At 37.0% G+C, this 21,181-nt stretch overlaps 1 protein-coding gene across 3 annotated transcripts in view; it reads left to right on the top strand.

Annotated features, from left to right (window-relative positions):
• The window catches only part of Rab3gap1 (RAB3 GTPase activating protein catalytic subunit 1), a 61,647-nt gene that overhangs the window by 7,303 nt on the left and 33,163 nt on the right, over positions 1-21,181 (top strand). For all 3 annotated transcript variants that reach the window (XM_048443767.3, XM_048443766.3, XM_048443764.3), the window contains exons 4-7: positions 6,319-6,451; positions 9,281-9,359; positions 16,281-16,400; positions 18,203-18,368. In XM_048443767.3, coding sequence (XP_048299724.3) covers positions 6,319-6,451; positions 9,281-9,359; positions 16,281-16,400; positions 18,203-18,368 — 498 coding nt within the window. The remainder of the gene's footprint in view (positions 1-6,318; positions 6,452-9,280; positions 9,360-16,280; positions 16,401-18,202; positions 18,369-21,181) is intronic.

The following is a 21,181-nucleotide window of genomic DNA, read 5'->3' as shown; positions in this document are numbered from 1 at the left end:
CAGCTCCAGGGATATGTGTGGCATCCTTTTTTGTTTTCTGTGGGTACCTTCACTCACATGTACACATACCCATCCCATATGGGTAAAACTTACCTATAGATTTTATTTTATTTTATTTTTAATATTTATTTATTTATTATGTATACAATATTCTGTTTGTGTATCTGCCTGCAGGCCAGAAGAGGGCACCAGATCTCACTACAGATGGCTGTGAGCCACCATGTGGTTGCTGGGAATTGAACCCACGACCTCCAGAAGAGCAGTCAGTGCTCTTAACCTCTGAGCCATCTCTCCAGCCCCCTTACCTATAGATTTTAAAAGTAAAAATTTTAAGATAGTATAATGAACTCCCATGTGCTCATGATCGAGTTTCAGCAAAATTAATCCCATTTCTTGTTTGGTCATACCCCTGTCTGCTTCCTTGACTGCTTACTAGATTTTTAAAATACACTTCCCTCCCAGAGGCAAGTTTTGCTATGTAGCTCAGGCTATCCCCCAACTCTTGCTTGATCATCCTCAGGCTGAAGTGTTGCTTGTCTTCATCAAATTCCAGATCAGCCTGGACAACATATTTAAAACAACAACAACAACAAACCCACTTTTTTTTCTGTTTCAGAAAAAAATATGTATACTAAACACAGGTTACATAATGATATTTGCCTTTAAAAAATATAAAATAAATAAAAATAAAAACTACACATTAAATGCTTGCAAAAATGTGAAATAGTGCTATATTTCAATTTTTTGGAAAGCATCATTAGAAAGTTACATTGACATAGAAGTTTATTACCACAGTGTGTGATGCAATAAATAATTTATAATTGTTTCTTGTTTATATGGTGCTGGGGATTGAGTCCTGGGAATGCTAAGTATATCCTCTACCAATAAGCTATACAACCAGATACTTCCTTTTAAGTTATAATATAGAATCATCAGTGGCTTTTTAAAATAGAGTGTAACCAGGTCCTTGGTCCAAAAAGTCAAGAATCCAAAAGAAAAAGATATGAGCATGCAGATCTCATCAGATGCCCTCCTCTCATAGGTGAACTTCTCTCCAGTTTGTAATCACAGTGAACTACTCTATAGAACCTTGAGATATTCCTTGAGGGCTGGAGAGATGGGCTAGTCTGTGGTTAAGAGCACTCACAGCTTTTCCAGAGGGCCCGAGTTTGGTTCCTCTGGCACCCACACCAAACAGCTCACAATCATCTGTAACTTCAGCTCCAGGCAATCCGGACTTCTCTGTTTGACCTCTGTGGGCACACCCTCCTGTGCATGCAAGCGTATACACACACACACACACACACACACACACACACACACACACACACACACACACACACAGTGAAATTAGTTTTCTTTTTTGTTTTTGTTTTTCCGCCCCCCCCCCCAGAGTGAAATTTAAAATCTACTCTGAGTAGATTGATTTTTGTTCAAAGGAAGGTTTTGTAACTGAGCTACTTGACCTTTGTAGATCCTGAAGTGCTGGGAAATGGATTTAAGGGGCGGGGGATGGCATTTCTTGAGCATCCACAGTCGTACCATACACTATTATTGATTGGGTCTATGCCTTTTTGACTTACTTAATCCTTAATAAACGTCATTGATGAGGTATTACCCTAGTCAATGAGGCCTGGAGTTCATGTAATTTGCTTGATTATTTTGCCAGCAGTTGATAAAAAGTAGGGTTAAAGCTAGGTCTCATCTTTCAGATACACATTGTTTTTCTATTTTACTTGGTGGGATTTTACTATGATAAAATTTAAATAAATGTAACATTACTCAGAAGAATTAAAGTAGATTTCTAAGAGCTTTTTGAATTTTAGTATTTTGGGCTTTATAAAACAGATGAACCTATAATCTTACATGAAGTTGGGGAAAATTAAAGAAATGACCTTTGAAATTCCTTTAACTTTGAAATTTTAGAATTCTGTGTATCTGGCAAAAATTACAAGTGCTTTTTTTTTTTAAATGTTAAATTTAGATATATCATGATCTGGTAATAGACCAACTCCTACCCTTTTGAAAAATTAAAGAAGAATCGTTTCAACTTTAGAATACTGATAGAAGACCAATGACCCCTGCAGCATGGAAATGAGTTTGGGTTTTTCATACTTGGCAGATTGGAGTGACAGTGACTTCCATACTTAGGAGTTCATATGGCAAATGTACAGTGAATTTAACTGTAGTTTTTCTCTAGCTTTTCTGTAAGTTACATTTGGGACAGACACAAACTATATATATTTGGGATTCCTTTAAGATCTAGATGAGGACCTCAGTCCCCGAGAATTCAGTGTCTCTAAAATGAAATGAAAAATGAAGGCAGTGTTGAGCTGCTCATATTTTTTGGGGGGAGGGGAATAGGACTATTTAAAATAAGATCTTTTTATTTTATGTTTTTTTAATTTACATTTTTTTGTTTAAGGAGTAGCTATAGTGTATAAAATTTGAAGAAGATTTTTGTTATATTTGGTAATGGTTGACCTTTTTATTTTTGTTATGTAAATGACAGGAAAGCTCATTTTAGTAACAGTGATACTTGTGGGCTGTAAAGTCACACTGCTTACTTCAGAGTTCTGGTATTGTTGCTCATCTGTTAATGACACTACGTTCTCAGTCAGATTTAGCTGTTTTTACTGCCACTCTATTACATATACCAGAGGCTAGAAAATGATAATTAAGTAAAGAAGACTGCAAATAGGATGTAAGCATATAGGACAACTTATTATATTTTTGGCAATAAAAAATGATACATTATTTTTTGGAGCACCTAGCTGTTAAACACCTAGCTCCTAAGGGGAGTGTTATATGATGAACCCATGCATGAAAAGCTCAAGTTTAGTTAAGATAGACAAAAGGTCTCTGTGGACATTTTTAGATGTTTCTCAATATTGTATATTTTTAAAGATTTGCCTACCAATTATGATATATAAATGAGTGATACATTTTTCAGCATGAAAATTGTTGATATAAATTTTGAAACTTTATCTTGTCTGAGACATGTGCCACTAAAACCAATAAAACCATACAATTTCTTTCTTTTTTGATAATTTAATTACATTTCTCGCTTCTCTTTCCTCCCTCCAAGCCTCCCATATACCCCTCTTTGTTCTCCTTCAAATCCATGACCTTTTTTATCCATTGTTTTAATGTGTGTGTGTGCATACACATATGAATATACATACATACTTATTTCTAAATATAACCTGTTCAGTCTGTATAATGTTACCTCTATGCATGTTTTCAGGGCTGGCTGTTTATCACTGAACAACCAGTTGGTGTACTTTTCTCTGGGAAAGACCACTTCTCCCATTTCCTGCTGTCCTCAGTTGCTTATAGCTCTTTGTGTAGACTTGAGGCCTTGTGGGCCTGTTTGTTCAGTTTGTCATGTTCATTGGTGTCATCTTGTTCAGCTCACATTTGAGCAGTAATGTTGGTGAGATATTTTTGGGTGTAGCTTCTGATATCATTAGGAAACACAATCTTAAAGCAAACTCCCCGATCCTCTGATTCTTAACAGTCTCTCTGCCTTCTCTTCTGCAGTCTTCCCTGAACCGTAAGTATGAGAGTGTTTTATAGATGTATCTCCTGGGACTGGACTCCATAACTCTGCATTTTGACTGGTTGTACTATTTCCCATTATTTCAAAGAGATGTTTCCTTGGTGATGGATGAAGACTACACTTATGGGTGGGCATAAGTTTATAGATTGTTGTTAAGGGTTATGCTGTTTAGTAAATTAGTGACTGTAGATTCTCCTCCAATAACCATGCCTTCTCTAACACTGAGTACTTAGCTAGATTTCCAGTACCAGACATGGTCTTCCTCTTGCTGAGGGGTCTTAAGTCCAGTTGGAGAGCAGTTGTTAATACCAAGGCATATTTACTACTACTGCCCCTGTAGGGTTATTGTACTTTGCTAGTCATTGTTGTGGTTCATAAGCATCATAGCTGGGTAGGACTGTTCGTTGCCTTCCTCCTTTGGAAGCTTGCATGGTGCCTTCTAGTACCATGAATACCATGAATACATGAGTACTCAGAGAAGAGGCATTCAGGTCAGTTGCAGTGCAAAGGGTCTCTGGGCTCTGTTTCTGAAGTACATGGTATCTTCAACAATAGGAATATACCTTCTGCCTCTGTGGAGTAACCAAGGGCAACAGCAACAGGCTTATATTTTGGGAGTCTCTTGGACAGCCCTGGCCAACAGCTTAAGAGGGCTTCTCCTGTCTGGTATATGGGTTTTGTTAGGTGGTCTTTGGCTCTTTGAGAAAGGTTCATTAAAATTGTATGCGTTTATTTATACATAAAGTTATGTGTATTATAGATTTGTGTGTGTGTGTGAGTGAAATTTTTTTTTTCTAGAGACAAGGTTTCTCTGTAGCTTTTGGAGCCTGTCCTAGAACTCCCTCTGTAGACCAGCCTGGCTTTGAGCTCACAGATATTCGCCTGCCTCTGCCTCCCAAGTGCTGGGATTAAAGCTTGCGCCACCACTGCCCAGCTGTGTGTGAATTATTAATAGTGATTCCTTGTGATTTTTTTTCAGACATCCTTATTGTTATTTTATTAATATCCTTCCTTCTCTATTTACTTCCTTCCTTAAGAGCTCTCCTTTTTCCCATTTACACAGTTAGATCATTTATATCCTCCATTCCCCTTTACCCTTTCTCTCGAAAGATCTTTATTCTTAAGAAATGTCTTAGCCCAAACTGTCTATTCACCTACGTTTGACAAATATTTATGTAATAAAATTACTCTACAACTTATTGTAAGCAGCATAAATCTTATATATTAGATATTCATAACAGCGGTTTATATGTGGGCTTGATTCTAGAAACTAATATTCAAATAATGAACAAATAGTCATTTTTATTAAACAATGTCTTATGTTTTCCTTCTTGATTTGATATAGATCACATTTTGTTATAATAAATGCAATAGAAGTATTTTTTGTACAAATAATTTAAAACCATAGTAATTTTGTGGGGATTTTGGCAGTTACATTTGTTTTGTTTTCGAGACAGGGTTTCTCTGTGTAGTCCTGGCTGTCCTGAAACTCACTTTGTAGGATGGCTCCGAACTCACAGATTCATCTGCCTCTGCCTCCAAAGTGCTGGGATTAAAGGCATGCACTGCCGTTGCCTGGTGGCAATTACGTTTTTATTGCCAAGATTTTATTTTTGTTCTCTTTTTTTTTTTTTTTTTTTTTGGTGTATATGTGTTTTGAGACAGTGTTTGACTCTGTCATCCAGGTTGTCTTAGAGCTTAATAACCCAGGCTGGTCTTGAACATGTCTTAGCTTTGGTTGTTGTTGGATTTGTTTTTAGACTGGCATACGGATGTGAATTTTTTTTTTTTAAGGATTGTTTTGTGCGTGTGAGTGCCTGCATGTATATCCATGTAACATATGCGTGCCTGGACCTTCTGAGACCAGATGATATTGGGTCCTCTGAAACTAGAGTTAGAGGCGTGTGTGTGTGTGTGTGTGTGTGTGTAAGCCACTATGTTAATGTTGGGAACTGAGCTCAGGTCTTGTGCCAAGTCAGCAAGTGCTCTTTACAGCTGAGCCATCTCTCTCTGGTCCTGACGCAGGTCTGAACTAGTAACACGTTCATTGCTCGGTATATTCTCAGTAAATGTTGATTGTCTTCCCAGAATACATGATTAATACCTCACTTCATTGTGTGTTGCACAAAGCACACAGCTTAAACAGGTTATATTTTGTTGGCTAGTTCTTTTTAAACAAGCAATATGGGATTTTCTGTTTATGTTTTCAAACATGGAATAAAATTATTTGAAAGTTAGGGTTTTTGTAAGTCATTTGCTATTTAATACTTGAGTATTTTTTTAAAATCACATTTACTTATTTGTATGTGTGTGCTTGTGTGTGCACATGTGCTCATCTGTGCTCATGCCATGGTATTTAGGTGGAACTTGGAGAGGACAGTTTGGTCAGTTCCCTCTTTCCATATGGCTCCAAGATTCCTCCTTTTAAATAGTCACTGTGATAAATCATTTGTGCTTTTAAAATTGCCTTTATTATGTAGAGAACAGCTGTAGACTGCAATTCTGATTAATGGGTAGAAAGGATTAAAGGGGGATGTGCTGGAGAGATGGCTCAGCAGTTTAGAGCACTGGCTGCTCTTCCTGAGGGCCTGGGTTCAATTCCCAGCATCCACATGGAAGCTTACAACTGTCTGTAACTCTACAGGCAAAACACCAATGTATATAAAATTAAAAAAATGTGGGAACCACTGTACATAGTAAACATTGTAGTGACTTAAATAAGTTGGCTGTTTTTCCCATTCTGCTGTTAAATGCAGGGTATATTTACTTCTGGCACATGGGAAGAGAGATCTGATGAGATTTCCTTTGCCGATTTCAAGTTCTCAATCACTCATCACTATCTTGTACAAGAGTCCACTGATAAAGAAGGAAAGGATGAAGAATCAGAGGGTATGTTTTTTTGTTTGTTTTGTTTTGGTCATATTTGTTTAGTCTTGAATTTGAAGAGTGTCTATAACTTTTAGTTATTAATTTAAGTTCTCATAACTCAGTAATATCCATAGGAAATGTTTTTTGTTGTTGTTGTTGTTTTGTTTGTTTTTTTTCTAGACAGGATTTCTCTGTGTTGCTTTGGAGCCTGTACTGGAACTAGCTCTTATAGACCAGGCTGGCCTCGAACTCACAGAGATCTACCTGCCTCTGCCTCCAGAGTGCTGGTATTGAAGGTGTGTGCCACCACCACCCAGTGGATTTGTTTTTTAACTACAGCTTAAGTAGATTATGAGCTAGTACTGCATCTAAAGTAGAGGAAGAACTACAGTGACAGTCACCTTAAAATTGGTTGAATCAGCACATATTTATGGAGTAACTGATGTTCTAAGTATTCTGCTAAGTCTTTTTGAATGAAATCCTATGTGTAATGTACCTTTCTATGGGGAAGATAAGGTGTTTAAGTAACTGTAAAATAAAAGGAGGTAGAAAGTGATAAATGGCCTCACAAGGACAGATGAAATTCCACTGAAGTTTGGAGTTTTGGTGGGGTAACTCTTAATCAGGAGAAATCGGGTAAGGTTATTTGGAGATTGAAGCAAGTGAACTGGCCCGTGAAGGTGTGTATGTAAAGGGAGTTTGTTGGCTAATAGTACAGTACAGTATTTTAGATCTTCTTGTAGGAAGCGCATTAAAATTCTGATTGTTTGGACTTTCTCGTTACCTTTCTAAACTTGTGTTATTTTATTTGTAAAGTAAATACTAAGTACCCAAGGGTTAATGTGAAGACTTAGTGAGATATTGTACCTAAGCCCATATTCTAATTGATCTATGCTCGGTATTTAGTCAACAAAGCTTATAATTGTTAGGAGATCATGTAATCTAAAATCTGTTCTGAGATGTGCTAGTATGTAATAGTGAGCAAAGTGTTGAGTAAGCATGAATTTCAGCTGCTAGTCAAACACAGTAGTCCCCCTTTGTCTTAGGGGATTCATCCCAGGATGCTTCAAACCATGCATAGTACCAAACCATCTATATATTATATTCTACAAATACACAAATCTGTGACAGTGTAATTTATAAATTATCATTATAAGAGATTGCCAACAGTAAATAATAAGATAAAACATTTATAGTGGTATTTTATAAATAAAGCTTATTTAAAATGAGTTGTTTTTAAAATTTACTATTAAATGTCATTGGACCATAATTGGTAGGAAACCCCAGAAAGCAAAAGAAATAGATAAGATAGAAGAGTCACAGTCTTTCTGAAAAAAAAAAATTGGCACACTGTTTGTTACTTTTTTTTTTTTCAAAGCAAGTTATTATTTGTAAGCATGGGCCTGAAGTGCCTGCTTTTCCTAGGTAGGCATAACATGATCCCCTTTTCTGCTATATATATTCCTACAGATAAAGCTATATAACTTCTACATTTAGATTTAGAGAGTGATAACATGGGTCAAATAGACATATATGTAAGGTAGTCATGTAGCAAACAAAAGATATGTAACTGTTTTGGGAGAAAGAAGAGGAAGAATATGTGTGCATTTTATATTGCTAAATGAAGGAAACTGTTCAAAATAAGGAAAGTTTTGTTGATTTTCAGAAAGACCTTATTTTAGAGATAGGCTGCTAGAGTGAGGTGCTTCAGAGCAGTGTTTTGAGTGTTGTAAAGAAAGCTGGTGGAGGAGAAGATGAATGAATTGAAGGTGGTTAAGGCATTGTTGCTCATGCTGGTGTACTATGAAGTTTCCATTTTATTTGGTTGTGATCAAAACTGTAACTAATGGAAAGAATTAGAAATAAAACTTTAGTTAACTTAGAGGTGTACATTTAAAACTATATTACCAACAGCCAGAAGATTGAGAACTAACTTTCATTATTTTGGAGTTCTTTATTATTTTTTTGGTTAATCAGAGTTTCAAAATGTTGATTCTTTTCCATTTATTTTAGAATATCAGTAAAATATATAATTTGCTAAGAAATTATAACTAAAAAGGATGTATTTTTTAAGCAAATATTTTGTTTTAAATTTGTTATATATTTATGAAATATATAATGATAATTTATATCAGTGCCTGATTATGGATCAGAATGTAAGTGCTAAAAATACTTGGGTTAGAAATGAGAAACTGGCCGGGTAGTGGTGGTGCATGCCTTTAATCCTAGCACTCCAGAGGCAGAGGCAGGCAAATCTCTGAGTTTGAGGCCAGCTTGATATACAGAGTGAGTGCCAGGACAGGCTCCAAAGCTACACAGAGAAACCTTAAAAAAAAATTCAGAAAAAGAAGAAGGAGGAAAGAAAGAAAGAAAGAAAGAAAGAAAGAAAGAAAGAAAGAAAGAAAGAAAGAGAGGAAGAGAGAGAGAGAGAGAAATAAGAAGCTGAGTAGAGAAAGGTTTGATAAAAAAAATTTAACGATGTCTAGGGACAGTAGTGGTGAATGGCTTTAATCCTATGGGAGGCAGAGGCAGTTGAATCTCTGTGAGTTCAAGGCCAGCCTGGGCTACATATAAGGAGTTCCAGGACAGCTGCAGCTATGTAGAGAAACCTTATCTCGAAAAATCAAAAAAAGAAAAAAAATAAAAACAAAACAAAATAACAACAACAAAACGGGGAGGATGTCTTGGGTAATAGAAAGACTACCTGTAGGGTTGATAAGGATTTGACTGGAATATAAATCTTTAGCAATTGCAAGTCTGCAGTCCAGTAAGATAAGCTTTCCTCAAAGCATGTATAAAATTGCTTTAAAATTTAAATAGACATTTTTTTATTATCAAATGTTTCTATAGATGCTATTCCACAGTCAATGCAAGATTTGCTGTGTATGAATAATGACTTTCCTCCAAGAGCACACTGTCTAGTGAGATGGTACGTATTTTTTTTTATTTAGGTGTGTGTGTGTGTGTGTGTGTGTGTGTGTGTGTGTGTGTGTGGTTTGCTCTGGTTGTCTTCAAACTCTATGTAGACCAGGCTGGACTGAAACTCTGCCTCCACAGTGGTGGGATAAAAGGTGTCTGTCACGACGCTCAGGTAGTGTGTGTGTTTTAAGGTGACCCCAAGACTAACTCTAGGTTCAGTGATGGACTAGGGGGCTGAAAGGACCAGCATCTGGCTGTACTTACAGCTGCTTATTATAGCAGCTGAGGCAAAGTGCAGTCAGCAGAGGAAGAATGGGGGAGTTAAAAACCTGCAGACCTCAGGCTTGAAAGAGCTTTTTCCAATGAGGTTCTATAGGTTACACTGGATATACTCAGTTCCCTCAGCAACAGATTATGACAACATAGGAACCATTGTCTGTCAGGAAGGCTTTTTAGAGGCTAACTCCTTGAAGCTTTAAAGGACTTGGTCAGTAAGTATCCTCTGTCTGGAGTATATACCAAATTCAAACTCCTAAGAGGACAACAGGTGTAAAACATAAGCCATATTATTTGCACAAGTAGTTTAGATACACTGAGTAAGTCTTTATAACCTTGTAATGATGAGAACCCTCTCTAAATCCAGATTCCTAGATGTTAATCAAGAGTCAACTTGATAGGCATCTCTCAGGGCTGCCATCTTGGACTTGCTCTGAGGTCTTTTGCACATTGCACTTCAGAACCCAGAACGATACCTACTTTCAGTTCTGAATATCTCTCTGAATTTGAGAGAAACTTAAATATAGAAGATTTAGTATGTATTATTGTAAATTTAAGTAAAATGTTGACTTCAAAAAGTTCCATGGTAAAATCAAAACCCACATATCTAAGTATCTATAAATATGATACATTTTAGTGCAAGAGGCGCTTCACATTTGAAGGTTTCTTTAATCTTTGTCAGTTAATCATTCAGAGTCTCTGAACTTTATGTTGGGGGATACAATAAATAGTAGTATCTAGGGAACATAACTCAGTAAGTAGAGTGCTTTCTTAATCATGCATGACTCTCAGTTTGATCTGTAGGACCTTATAGACCATATGTGGTAGTACATGCCTGTAATCCTAGTATTTGAACAGTGGGAGTAGGAGAGAACATTTTACAAAATGTTTGCTATATTGCTGGTAGTTACTGGAAGATTTTTTTCTTTCATCTTTCCCCAAAACTTAGAAAAACAGCAGCCAAGCTTTTGAAAATTAAGCATATTAAATGTGCCTGTATTTTTTTTTCATTTTAAAAAAACATTATTTTAGAATACTTACATGAGCCAGACATAGTCCTACTAAAATATGTTCCCTATATCAGTATCTTAGTTAGGGTTTCTATTCCTGTGAAGAGATACCATGGCTATAGCAACTCTTAACAAGGAAAACTGTTAATTGGAGTGGTTTAATTTTCAGAGGTTTAATCTATTTCATCATTGTGTAGCATGTGGAATGCAGGCAAACATGGTGCTGGAGAAGTAGCCAAGTGTCCTACATCTTGACTTGCAGGCAACAGGAAGTGAACTGAGATACTGGGTGTGGCTTGAGTTTATGTGAGACCACAAAGTCTGCCTCCACAGTGACACACTTCCTCCAAAAACGTTACAACTACTCTAACAAAGCCACACCTCCTAATAGTGCCACTCCCATTGTGGACCATTGTTTTCAAACCACCACAATCGGCAGCAAGCTAATTGTAATTAAAGTTTAAAGTAAGGAAAATAGACAGTGACCACAGTGTGTGATAAATACATCATAAAAATTTTATGGAGTGATCTATCCCTCTAATACACATAGATCAAATCATGAAAATGTTTTTTAGAAGAACTAGTAATTCACCTTAATCCTGAAGGACACATGAGAGTAAGTTTAGGCTGTTTTGGTTTGAATATGAAATATCCCCCATAGTCATTAGTTAACTGGCATTTCGTCAATAAGCTTCAGTAAGCCAGTATTTATTTCCCATCTGTATGAATTTTAATCCTTTTAGTGGTTCATAAAAGTGGAGTATTTAGGGCTGGAGAGATGGCTCAGCAGTTAAGAGCATTGCCTGCTCTTCCAAAGGTGGTGAGTTCAATTCCCGGCAACCACATGGTGGCTCACAACCATCTGTAATGAGGTCTGGTGCCCTCTTCTGGCCTGCAGGCATACACGCAGAAAGAATATTGTATACATAATAAGTAAATAAATATTAAAAAAAAGTGGAGTATTTATCCTTTTGTGACTTACTGGCTTATTAAGTTTTCAAGGTTCATTTATGTGTATTCATTCTGTTTTAAGAGCTACTATTCCATTGTGTGATATATACCATTGTATTTTGTGTTGGCTCAAGGTGTTTATGAGCATTCAGATTGTTTTTTTGTTTGTTTGTTTGTTTGGTAGGATGGAGTGAATGGGAGTGCCTGCTTATGTTCTTTTTGGTCTATACCCAGAAGTGGGATTGCTAGGATGAGTGGTAGTTAATTTTTTAATTAAAAATTTTTATTATTTTTCTTGAGCTGGACTTTCACTGTGTAGCCCTAGCTGACCTAGAACTTGCTATATAGACCAGACTGGACATAAACTCAGAGATCCTCTTGACTCTTCTTGCTGTGTATGTATTCCATCATGCCTAGAGGGTTTTAATATTTTTAAGACTTTCATACTGCTTTTCACAGCAGGTTCACTGCATTCTGTTGCCACTGTTAAAACCAGAGTTCAGTTTTTCTTCATCCTTTTTATTTTTGGTGATAGCATACTAATGATTGTGAAGTAGTGTCTCATGATGACTCTCTGATGCATATGCTTCCTGCTAACTACTGATGTTCACCTTTTGGGAGATGATAGCTGTCCAAATCCTTTGTTCATTTAAAACTCTATTTGGTTAGCTGGCCAGGGTAGTGTGTGCCTTTAATTCTGTCACTTAGGAGGCAGATCTTTGTGAGGTCTAGGCCAGCCATTGATATACAGTAAGATCTTGTCAAAAGAAAGGAGAAAATAATAGAAAAATCGAGTTGTTTCCTTTTTGATGTTGATAGATTTTTGCACAGGTTCTTTCTCTCTCTCTCTTAATACCCACACTAGTGTTTGTTGACTTGGTGAAGGAATGGTTCCAGATCTCAAGTAGAGCTTGTAAGGAAATTTAAACCAGTGAATTATTTTGATAGCTTACAGATCGTAATGATAGGAGAAAGATAGTAAATTTCAGAGATGGGAATATGTTTAATGGAGGTTTTCAGTTGATATTTAAGCTAAATCCTTAAGAAAATATCTAGAAATTGAGTGATGTTTTGTGTGTGTGTGTGTAGCATTTCACACAGAAAACAATGCATAGTAGGTAGAAGACATTGCAGAAAAATAAAAGACCCTTTAGTCAAGCAGATAAAAGGTTTTGCCGGTCCGTGGTGGCACACACCTTTAATCCCAGCATTTGGGAGGCAGAGGCAGGCGAATCTCTGTGAGTTTCGCCTCTCTACAAGAGAGGCCAGCCTGCTCTACAAGAGCAAGTTCCAGAACAGGCTCCAAAGCTACAAAGAAACTCTGTCTCAAAGATAAAAAAAAAAAAACCCAAAGGTATTTAGCAACAGATATCAGTGTCAGAAAGGCAGATGTTTGTTCTTGTTATTTAGGAACTTAACTTCCATGAATGTACTATACAGATTAATTTCTAGAATTTGCCCGTTAAGTTATTTCAACACCAACAACCTGGGAGCAGAACTGGTCAATCAAGATTAGTCCATGGAAGTCAGGAACAGGCATAATATTTCTGGAAGAATGCCAAGAAACTTGTTTTCTCCCATGGATTTACGTCCTGGTTTCTTTTAGTTATCTGCTGCTGCCTCCACATGATGAGCCTTGATTTCATTGGTCAGAGGGTGAAGTTGAGCTGAGGAGTGAAATAAATTTTGCTCATGAAATCCACAAACTATAAGAGTCATTACAGCATCGAAACAGTGAACAGAGTATGAGTTAAACTTTAAGGAGAGTTTTTATATACTGTACTCCAAGGGATTTCTTAAGAAAGTTCAATAAATCAGCATTTATAACTACACATGCAGACACTAACATTAAATAGGCAAGTGAGTATGAGAAATGTGTTTTATAAATTATTTTAAAATTATTAAATACTCTTAATACACTTAAAAGTATCAAGGAGATGAGTTGTTGTTAGGCAGAAACAATCACCAGCTTGTCTTTAAAGAATTACTGTTTTTTAAAAGTTAGGCAGCAGGGACTGGAGCAGTAGCTTAGCTGTTAGAGCACTGACTGATCTTCCAGAGGAACTGGGTTTGGTTCCCAGCACCTACAGGCAGCTCATAACCATCTGTAGCTCCAGTTCCAGGGGATTCAACGCCCTCTTCGGGCCTGTTTTGGTACCAGGCATGCATGTGGTATATAGATATACATGCAGGCCAATCATTCATATACATAGACATAGACACATAGTTGGCAAATTTGTGGCTTTACGTTGACTTGGCAACTAAATGAGAAAATATCATTGTTGTAGTTACAATAGCAAGAGGAAGCCATAGCCTAGTAATTTTATAATAAAAGCATGCAAGATTTTTTTAAGGTACTTTATAACTGTGTCTCATTGTAAACAGTACATGTGTATCAGGGCTGGCAATTATTTTTCTGCCATTTAGGTTTTCTATCTAACTTATTTTCTACATTGCTGTACACAATACTATCAGTTATTTTAGGTGAGATTTCACTTATTCTTTCATATTATAAACTGAAGTTTCATTTTTGTGTATGGTATGTAGTATGTGTGTGAGTGACAGTGTGTGTATGTGTGTGATAGAGAGAGATATGTGCCATGGCATACTTGTGGATATCATAGGAATGCTTTGTGCTTTGTGGAGTTAGTTTTTTTCTTTTATTTTTAGGTGAGTTTTGGGGACTGGGTTTAGGTTGCCAGACTTATGCAACAGGAGTCTTTTTGCTGGCCTTCTAAAGTGAATTTTTAAGACAATATTGTTATTTAGCTCTTACTATAATTTCAACAAATGACTTCATTTCTAATGAATAGAGGGCTGAAAAAGATGCAAGTGATTCTTTTTTTAATTGATTTTTATTGAGCTATACATTTTTCTCTGCTCCCCTTCCTGCCTCTCCCCTCATCTTCAACCCTCTTCCATAGTCCCCATGTTCCCAATTTACTCAGGAGATCTTGTCTTTTTCTACTTCCCATGTAGATTAGATCCATGTATGTCTCTCTTAGGGTCCTCATTGTTGTCTAGGTTCTCTGTGATTGTGATTTGTAAGCTGATTTTCTTTGCTTTATGTCTAAAAGCCACTTATGAGTGAGTACATATGATAATTGTCTTTCTGAGTCTGGGTTACCATAACACTCAATATGATGTTTTCTAAATCCATTTAGCTGCAAATTTCAAGATGTCATTATTTTTTTCTGTTATGCAGTACTCCATTGTATAAATGTCCCACATTTTCCTTATCCAGTCTTCAGCTGAGAAGCATTTAGGTTGTTTCCAGGTTCTGGCTATGACAAACAAAGCTGCTATGAACATAGTTGAGCACATGCCCTTGTGGTATGATTGAGCATCCTTTGGATATATACCCAAAAGTGGTATTACTGGGTCTTGAGGAAGGTTGTTTACTAATTTTCTGAGAAATCGCCATACTGCTATCCAAAGGTCTATACCAGCTTGCATTCCCACCAGCAATGCAGGAGTGTTCCCTTTACTCACAACCTCTCCAGCATAAGTTGTCACCAGTGTTTTTGATCTTGACTATTTTTACAGCTGTAAGATGGAATCTCAGAGTTGTTTTGATGTGCATTTCTCTGATAGCTAAGGATGTTGAGCATTTCCTCGAGTGTCTTTCAAGCATTTTAGATTCCTCTGTTGAGAGTTCTCTATTTAGGTCTGTACTCCATTTTTTTTATTGAATTATTTATTCTTTTAATGACCAGTTTCTTGAGTTCTTTGTATATATTGGAGATCAGTCCTCAGTCTGATATGGGGCTGGTGAAGATCTTTTCCCGTTCTATAGGCTGCAGTTTTGTCTTGTTGATCATATCCTTTGCTTTACAGAAGCTTCTCAGTTTCAGGAGATTCTAATTATTATTAACTGTTTCTCTCAGTGTCTGTGCTATTAGGGTTGTATTTAGGAAGTAGTCTCCTGTGCCAATGCATTCAAGTGTACTTCCCACTTTCTCCTCTATGAGGTTCAGAGTGGCTGGCTTTATGTTGAGGTCTTTGACCCATTTGGACTCAAGTTTTGTTCATGGTGATAGATATGGGTCTATTTTCATTCTTCTACATGTTGATATCCAGTTATGCCAGCACCATTTGTTAAATATCTTTCTTTTTTCTATTTTATATTTTTTTTCTTCTTTGTCAAAAGTCAGGTGTTTGTAGGTGTGTGGATTAATATCTGGGTCTTGGATTCAGTTCCATTGGTCCTCCTGCCTGTTTTTATGCTAATACCAGAATGCAAGTACTTCTTAAAGAAAACTCAGGACCTGGGGTTAGCTCAATGGTAGAATACCTAGAAAGCATGATTCCCTGTTTTTGACTCTCAACCTCCAAGGAGAAAAATGAAAAAGAAATTCAGGTGGAGACCAGGGCAAGAGGACTCAGCAGTAAAGATCCTTGGGGCATAACTTGGCAACCTAAATTCTATCCCTGGAACCCAATCAAAGAGAACTGACTTCTGAAAGTTACCTTTGGCCTTCATGTGTGCACTGTGGCATAGTCATGACCATATGTACCACCCTGTTTTTTTTTTTCAACGAGATTTAAATGTATATGCATCCAGTTGCTGTGTGGGGTAGGAAAAGGGAGAAGTGAAAAGTCTGGTAGTACAAAATTGTCTTAAATTTTCTGTGGCGAAACCCCTCATATTTTTCAAATCATGGGTGCTTTTACTGGATGATTCTCTCTTGAAGGTATGGCCTGCGTGAGTTTGTGGTGATTGCCCCTGCTGCACAAAGTGATGCGGTTCTCAGTGAATCCAAGTGCAACCTCCTTCTTAGTTCCATTTCCATTGCTTTGGGAAACACTGGCTGGTAGGTACACTTATGACAGATGTTGAAAATACGTTACAATATTTTAGTGATATCCTTGAGGAATGTAAGTGATTATTAAAGTTACTTTTTTTCTATAATAAAGAATTTAGTGCCTACCCTTGCCTATTCTTATTCTATAATTTGGTATGAGAGGATGAAATTAGAGCTGTGCATAGAGGAGCAAGTCTTTAATCCCAGCACTCAATAGGCTTGGGCAAGAGGATCATAAATTCAAGAGAGGGCAGGGAACCCTGCCCTGTGGGAAGTCCAAGGCCCTCCCCCCACCTCCAGGCCTAGGAAGCTGTGCATCCAAATAGACTAGGGCCCCAAAAAGCCAGTACATGCAGTAGAAACAAGTCCTAGTGCCTTTATCAATGGCTTCTCAGTCAGCCCCCATTGTCAGACACATTCAGAGAGTCTGGTTTGATCACAGTCTCATTCAGTCCTGGTCCAGCTGGATTTGGTGAGCTCCCATTAGAACAGGCACACTGCCTCAGTGGGTGGACCTGACTTCCTTGCTATGATCCCCCCTCCAGATTCCCACTATGTAGGCCTGGCTGATCTGGAATACTAACTAGGACAGCCTTGAACTCACAGAGATCTGCCTTGCTTCTTCCTCCCTTCAGTACTGGGATTAAAAGTTGTGTGCCTTCATGCTTCACCTCTCTATTCTTAGGTGTAAGTAAGTATTTTAAAACATGATGTTAGCTTATCCATGTTCTGTTTTTTTAATTGTATTTCCTTTGTATATCAGATAGACAAAGGGACTCTAAATGTAAATTTACTAGCAGAAAAATTAATGTACTAGAGTACCCCAAGTGTCCTAAGGAATAATTTGGACCTTTAATTTTTTTTAAGTGTTTAGTTCTGTAAGCCTGGCTTTCAACAGTGGAACCACCTTTCTAGCCCCTTTCTCCCTTAAAGAAAACCTGACAAAGCTTGAGTATTTACCAGTGTTAACTTGGGAACACATTTTATAGCCTATTTTTATTTGTTTTCAATAAATACCATGAATGTTGTATTATCTCAACCACTGTTCCTAGGAAGAAATGCATAGGTACTTGTGAGCTTTTGGTCATATTCTAATCAACTGTATACTTTATGTTTTCATGTATGTTTCTGTTTAAAGTGCCATAATATGCTCTTATATATTAATATATATTGTTGATTCACTGAGATTGAACTCACAGGTAACTCCTGAAAGCATGTAACTCATGTTTGAATGAAGTGTATCTTACTCATGTATTCTATCTGTAAGACACATTATAGCCTTCTGGCACGTAGGAGCACTGCCTTGATCCACCTAGATCAGGACACTTGCTTATAGACTGAAAGTTGAAACAGGAGGGCACATCATTACCTCATTTGAGTTCATCTGGGAGCATGCACTGTAGATACACAGATTCTTGCTGCTCTGCATATCTGAAAATAACTCAGTACTGCTAGTGTTGATTTGCGGGTTACCGATAAAGTTTCACTGAGGTGGTTAATTTGTAGATGCAGAAATCTGTGAATGGTGAGAATCAGTGCTACTTACCATTAAATGTGAAGTAAGAAATATTTCACAAAGTTGGTTTATAACAGTTTCTTTGTTAAAGACCTAATGGGCTTCATTAGTTTATGAGCGTAAGAGGAAAAACTAAGTGTATCTTATTTATAAATGAGAATCTGTTACCTAGAAGTTTTCTTTATTGAGTATTTTTAAATATTTGCAATTAAAATAACAGGAACAGTTTTGAGGGTTAGGATTACTTACTGTTTATTGAGCTTGATTTCTCTTCCTTTTTATTCATGTCCTATAGCCAGGTACCATTGTTTGTCCAAATACATCACAGATGGAGAAGGTTGTACATGGGAGAATGTCAGGGTCCTGGTGTTCGAACCGACTTTGAAATGGTTCATCTTCGAAAAGTGCCAAATCAGTACACTCATTTGTCAGGCCTGCTGGACATCTTCAAATCAAAGATTGTGAGTTGGTATTGGTTTATATTTGGGATCCAGATAAAAGTAGCATTTTGGTAATTTGAGCATATAGAAGTCTTCTAATATCAATAATGTAATGAATTATAAGAAAACTACTAATTAAATATTATGTACATTTAAAGAAAATACCTACTAAAGGACATGCCTACTTTTTGTCTGGCTGGTTAACATTCATTGATTCTTTTCTTCTATAGGAATGATTTTGATGGTCTACCAGTTTACTAAGCTTCAGGTAGCTGCTTGTTTGAGAGATTGACTTTGAGCATTTGAGTCTGAATCTGTTGGATTCTGAATAGCCCTTTACTGTTCTTTCAAAAAGCACTTTTTTTTGAGTCTTCATCCTATTGATCTTTTGGTTTAATGTCTGTATGGGGGCTGAGAGTTGTAGGGCTAATTAGGTATACCAAATATATCCATGGTATTCTATAAAATGATTGACCAGCAAGATAACTCAGCTGATGAAGGTACTTGCTGCCAGACATGATCCCCAGGGCCCACATGGTAGAAGAAGAAAACAAATTCCACCAAATTGTCCTCTAACCTTTATAAGTGCATAGTGGCACATGTGTGCACCCCCTCTCCAATGGAAGGGGTGCGTATGAGTATTATGCCTCTATGTATGTCTGTGTACCATGTGTGCCTGGTGCCTGAAGAAACCAGAGTGGGCAGTGGAGTTATAGATGTTGTGAGCCACCATATAGGTTCTGGGAACTGAACATGAGTCTTGTGCAATAGAAGCTGAAAGTGCTCTTAACTGCTGAACTATCTCTTCAACAGCAGAAGTTTCCCGCCCCCTCCCCCAAGTAAAATGCAAAGCACTATTATGAAGATAGTGGCTTTGCATAGCCTACTCTTGGGGAAAAGTGTTCTGAGTGCTGAAGTTGACATTATCTTTTGTAAGTGCCAAATCAGTACACGACTGATTTGTCAGGCCTGTTGGACATCTTCAAATCAAAGATTATGAGCTGGCATTGGATTTTATTGTCAGTCTTAGAGATCCATGAAAAATTAGCAACTTGGTAATTTGAGTGTATAGAAGTATTCTTATAAATCAGTAATGTAATGAATTATATTCAAACTTGATTAACAAACTGAACTTAAATATGTCATTAAAATTTATGATTTTATGTATTAGTTAAAAAATTAACTGAAGAGCTGGAAAGATGGCTTGGCAGTTCCTTTCAGAGGACCTGGGTTCCATTCCAGCACCCACATGGTGACTCACAGCCTTTCATAACTCTAGTTCCAGGGACTCAGGTGACCTCTTCTGACCTCTGAGGGCACCAGGCATGGTACAGACATACATGTAGCAAAAACCCATAAACCTAAAATTTAATAATTTAATTTAAAATTAATAGAGAAGAAAAAAGCAATCAACTGATATTGCATGTTTCCTGGTTGATTCACTGAGAAAGATAGACTTGTCTGAGTAGTGTTTCTGTCAGAATATTTAGCATAAATAAAAATGTGAAAAACAGACATTTATTTCAAAGTTAAACATTTTTACAATGTAATTGGTCTGGACTCTTTAAAATAAAGGCTTGAGCATTTTAGATTAAAGAAGACGAATGAGATGTGACTGCTAAGTGCAGTGAATGACTTTTACTTAATCAAAACAGAATAGCCAGTAAAGATCTGATTTTGGATTGTTGGGACAGTTTTAATCTGTTCTGGTATTTGAAAGTAGTATTGATGTTAAACTTCTCAACTGTGTTACTCATTACACGTGTAGTGGGGAGGGTTCCATTGCCACTGAACTTGGTAAGTCATGTGAGTGTTGATTGTATTCATCTTCCAACTTTTCTGAAGGTTTTACTATTTTAAAAAGGAAAAATATGAGAAAAATACTTGAATTTCTCTTTTTAATAGTTATTGTTTGTTTGGTTTAGAATTTAATCAGAAAAACATGGGACCAGAGATTTGGCTCAATAGTGGAAAGCTTGCCTAGCATGCCTGAGAGTCTTGGTTTCATCCCTAGTACTGGGGAAGGGAATTTTAAGGAAACTTAAATTAAAATTCGCCTGCCTTGGCCCTCTGAGTGCTGGGATTAAAGACTTATGCCACCACTGCTTAGCTTGCCTGTTCTTTTTAAAGAGTTTTATTTGGGGGCCAGAGAGATGGCCCCCCATAGTAAGAGTACTGGCTGCTCTCAGAGGACCTGGGTTCAATTCCCAGCACCCACACTGTGGCTCATAACTGTAACACCACTTCTAGGTGATCTGGCACCTTTTTTCTGGCCTTCATAGGCACCAGGCACTCCGTGGCACATTGGCATTTGATTCACGCAGGAAAGAACCCATACACATAAAACAAACAAAAATTTTTAAAATTGAGTTTTATTTTGAAAACTTAATTTTTCTGACCATTGTATGTATTTTATTTTAAAGTAATTTGTTCCCTGGAATTGTTTTTAGACTTTTGTGTTTGGTTTTTGACATGGTATCTCACTGTATTGCTCAGGCTGGCCTGGAATGCCCTGGGACACAGTGGCTTAATTTTTTAAATCTATATGGCTTTTTCATCAGATGAAAACATTTGTGGAAAAGTATGCAGAAATTACAGAGCTCTCTTGCTCTACAAATACACAGCCAAATAATAGTAGACTCGTCATGGAGTTTACTTTTCCAGTTTTTAAACAAGATCTGACATTTGAAAGTGCTGTTTCTGTAGTCTCTTCCTCCTTTTTTTCTTTCCATAAAAAGTTTATTAGCCTAAAATGAATTGTTTTTCATTGTGATGTGTTCTTTAAGTTGTCTTTGCTGCTTCTCCCCCCTCTTCTCCTCTTCCTTGTGTTCTCC

Source organism: Myodes glareolus, chromosome 5 (assembly GCF_982192425.1).
Source record: "Myodes glareolus chromosome 5, mMyoGla1.1, whole genome shotgun sequence".
Taxonomy (NCBI): Eukaryota; Metazoa; Chordata; class Mammalia; order Rodentia; family Cricetidae; genus Myodes; species Myodes glareolus.
Note: the sequence above shows the minus strand (reverse complement) of the source record. Positions and strands in the feature narration are given on the sequence as shown.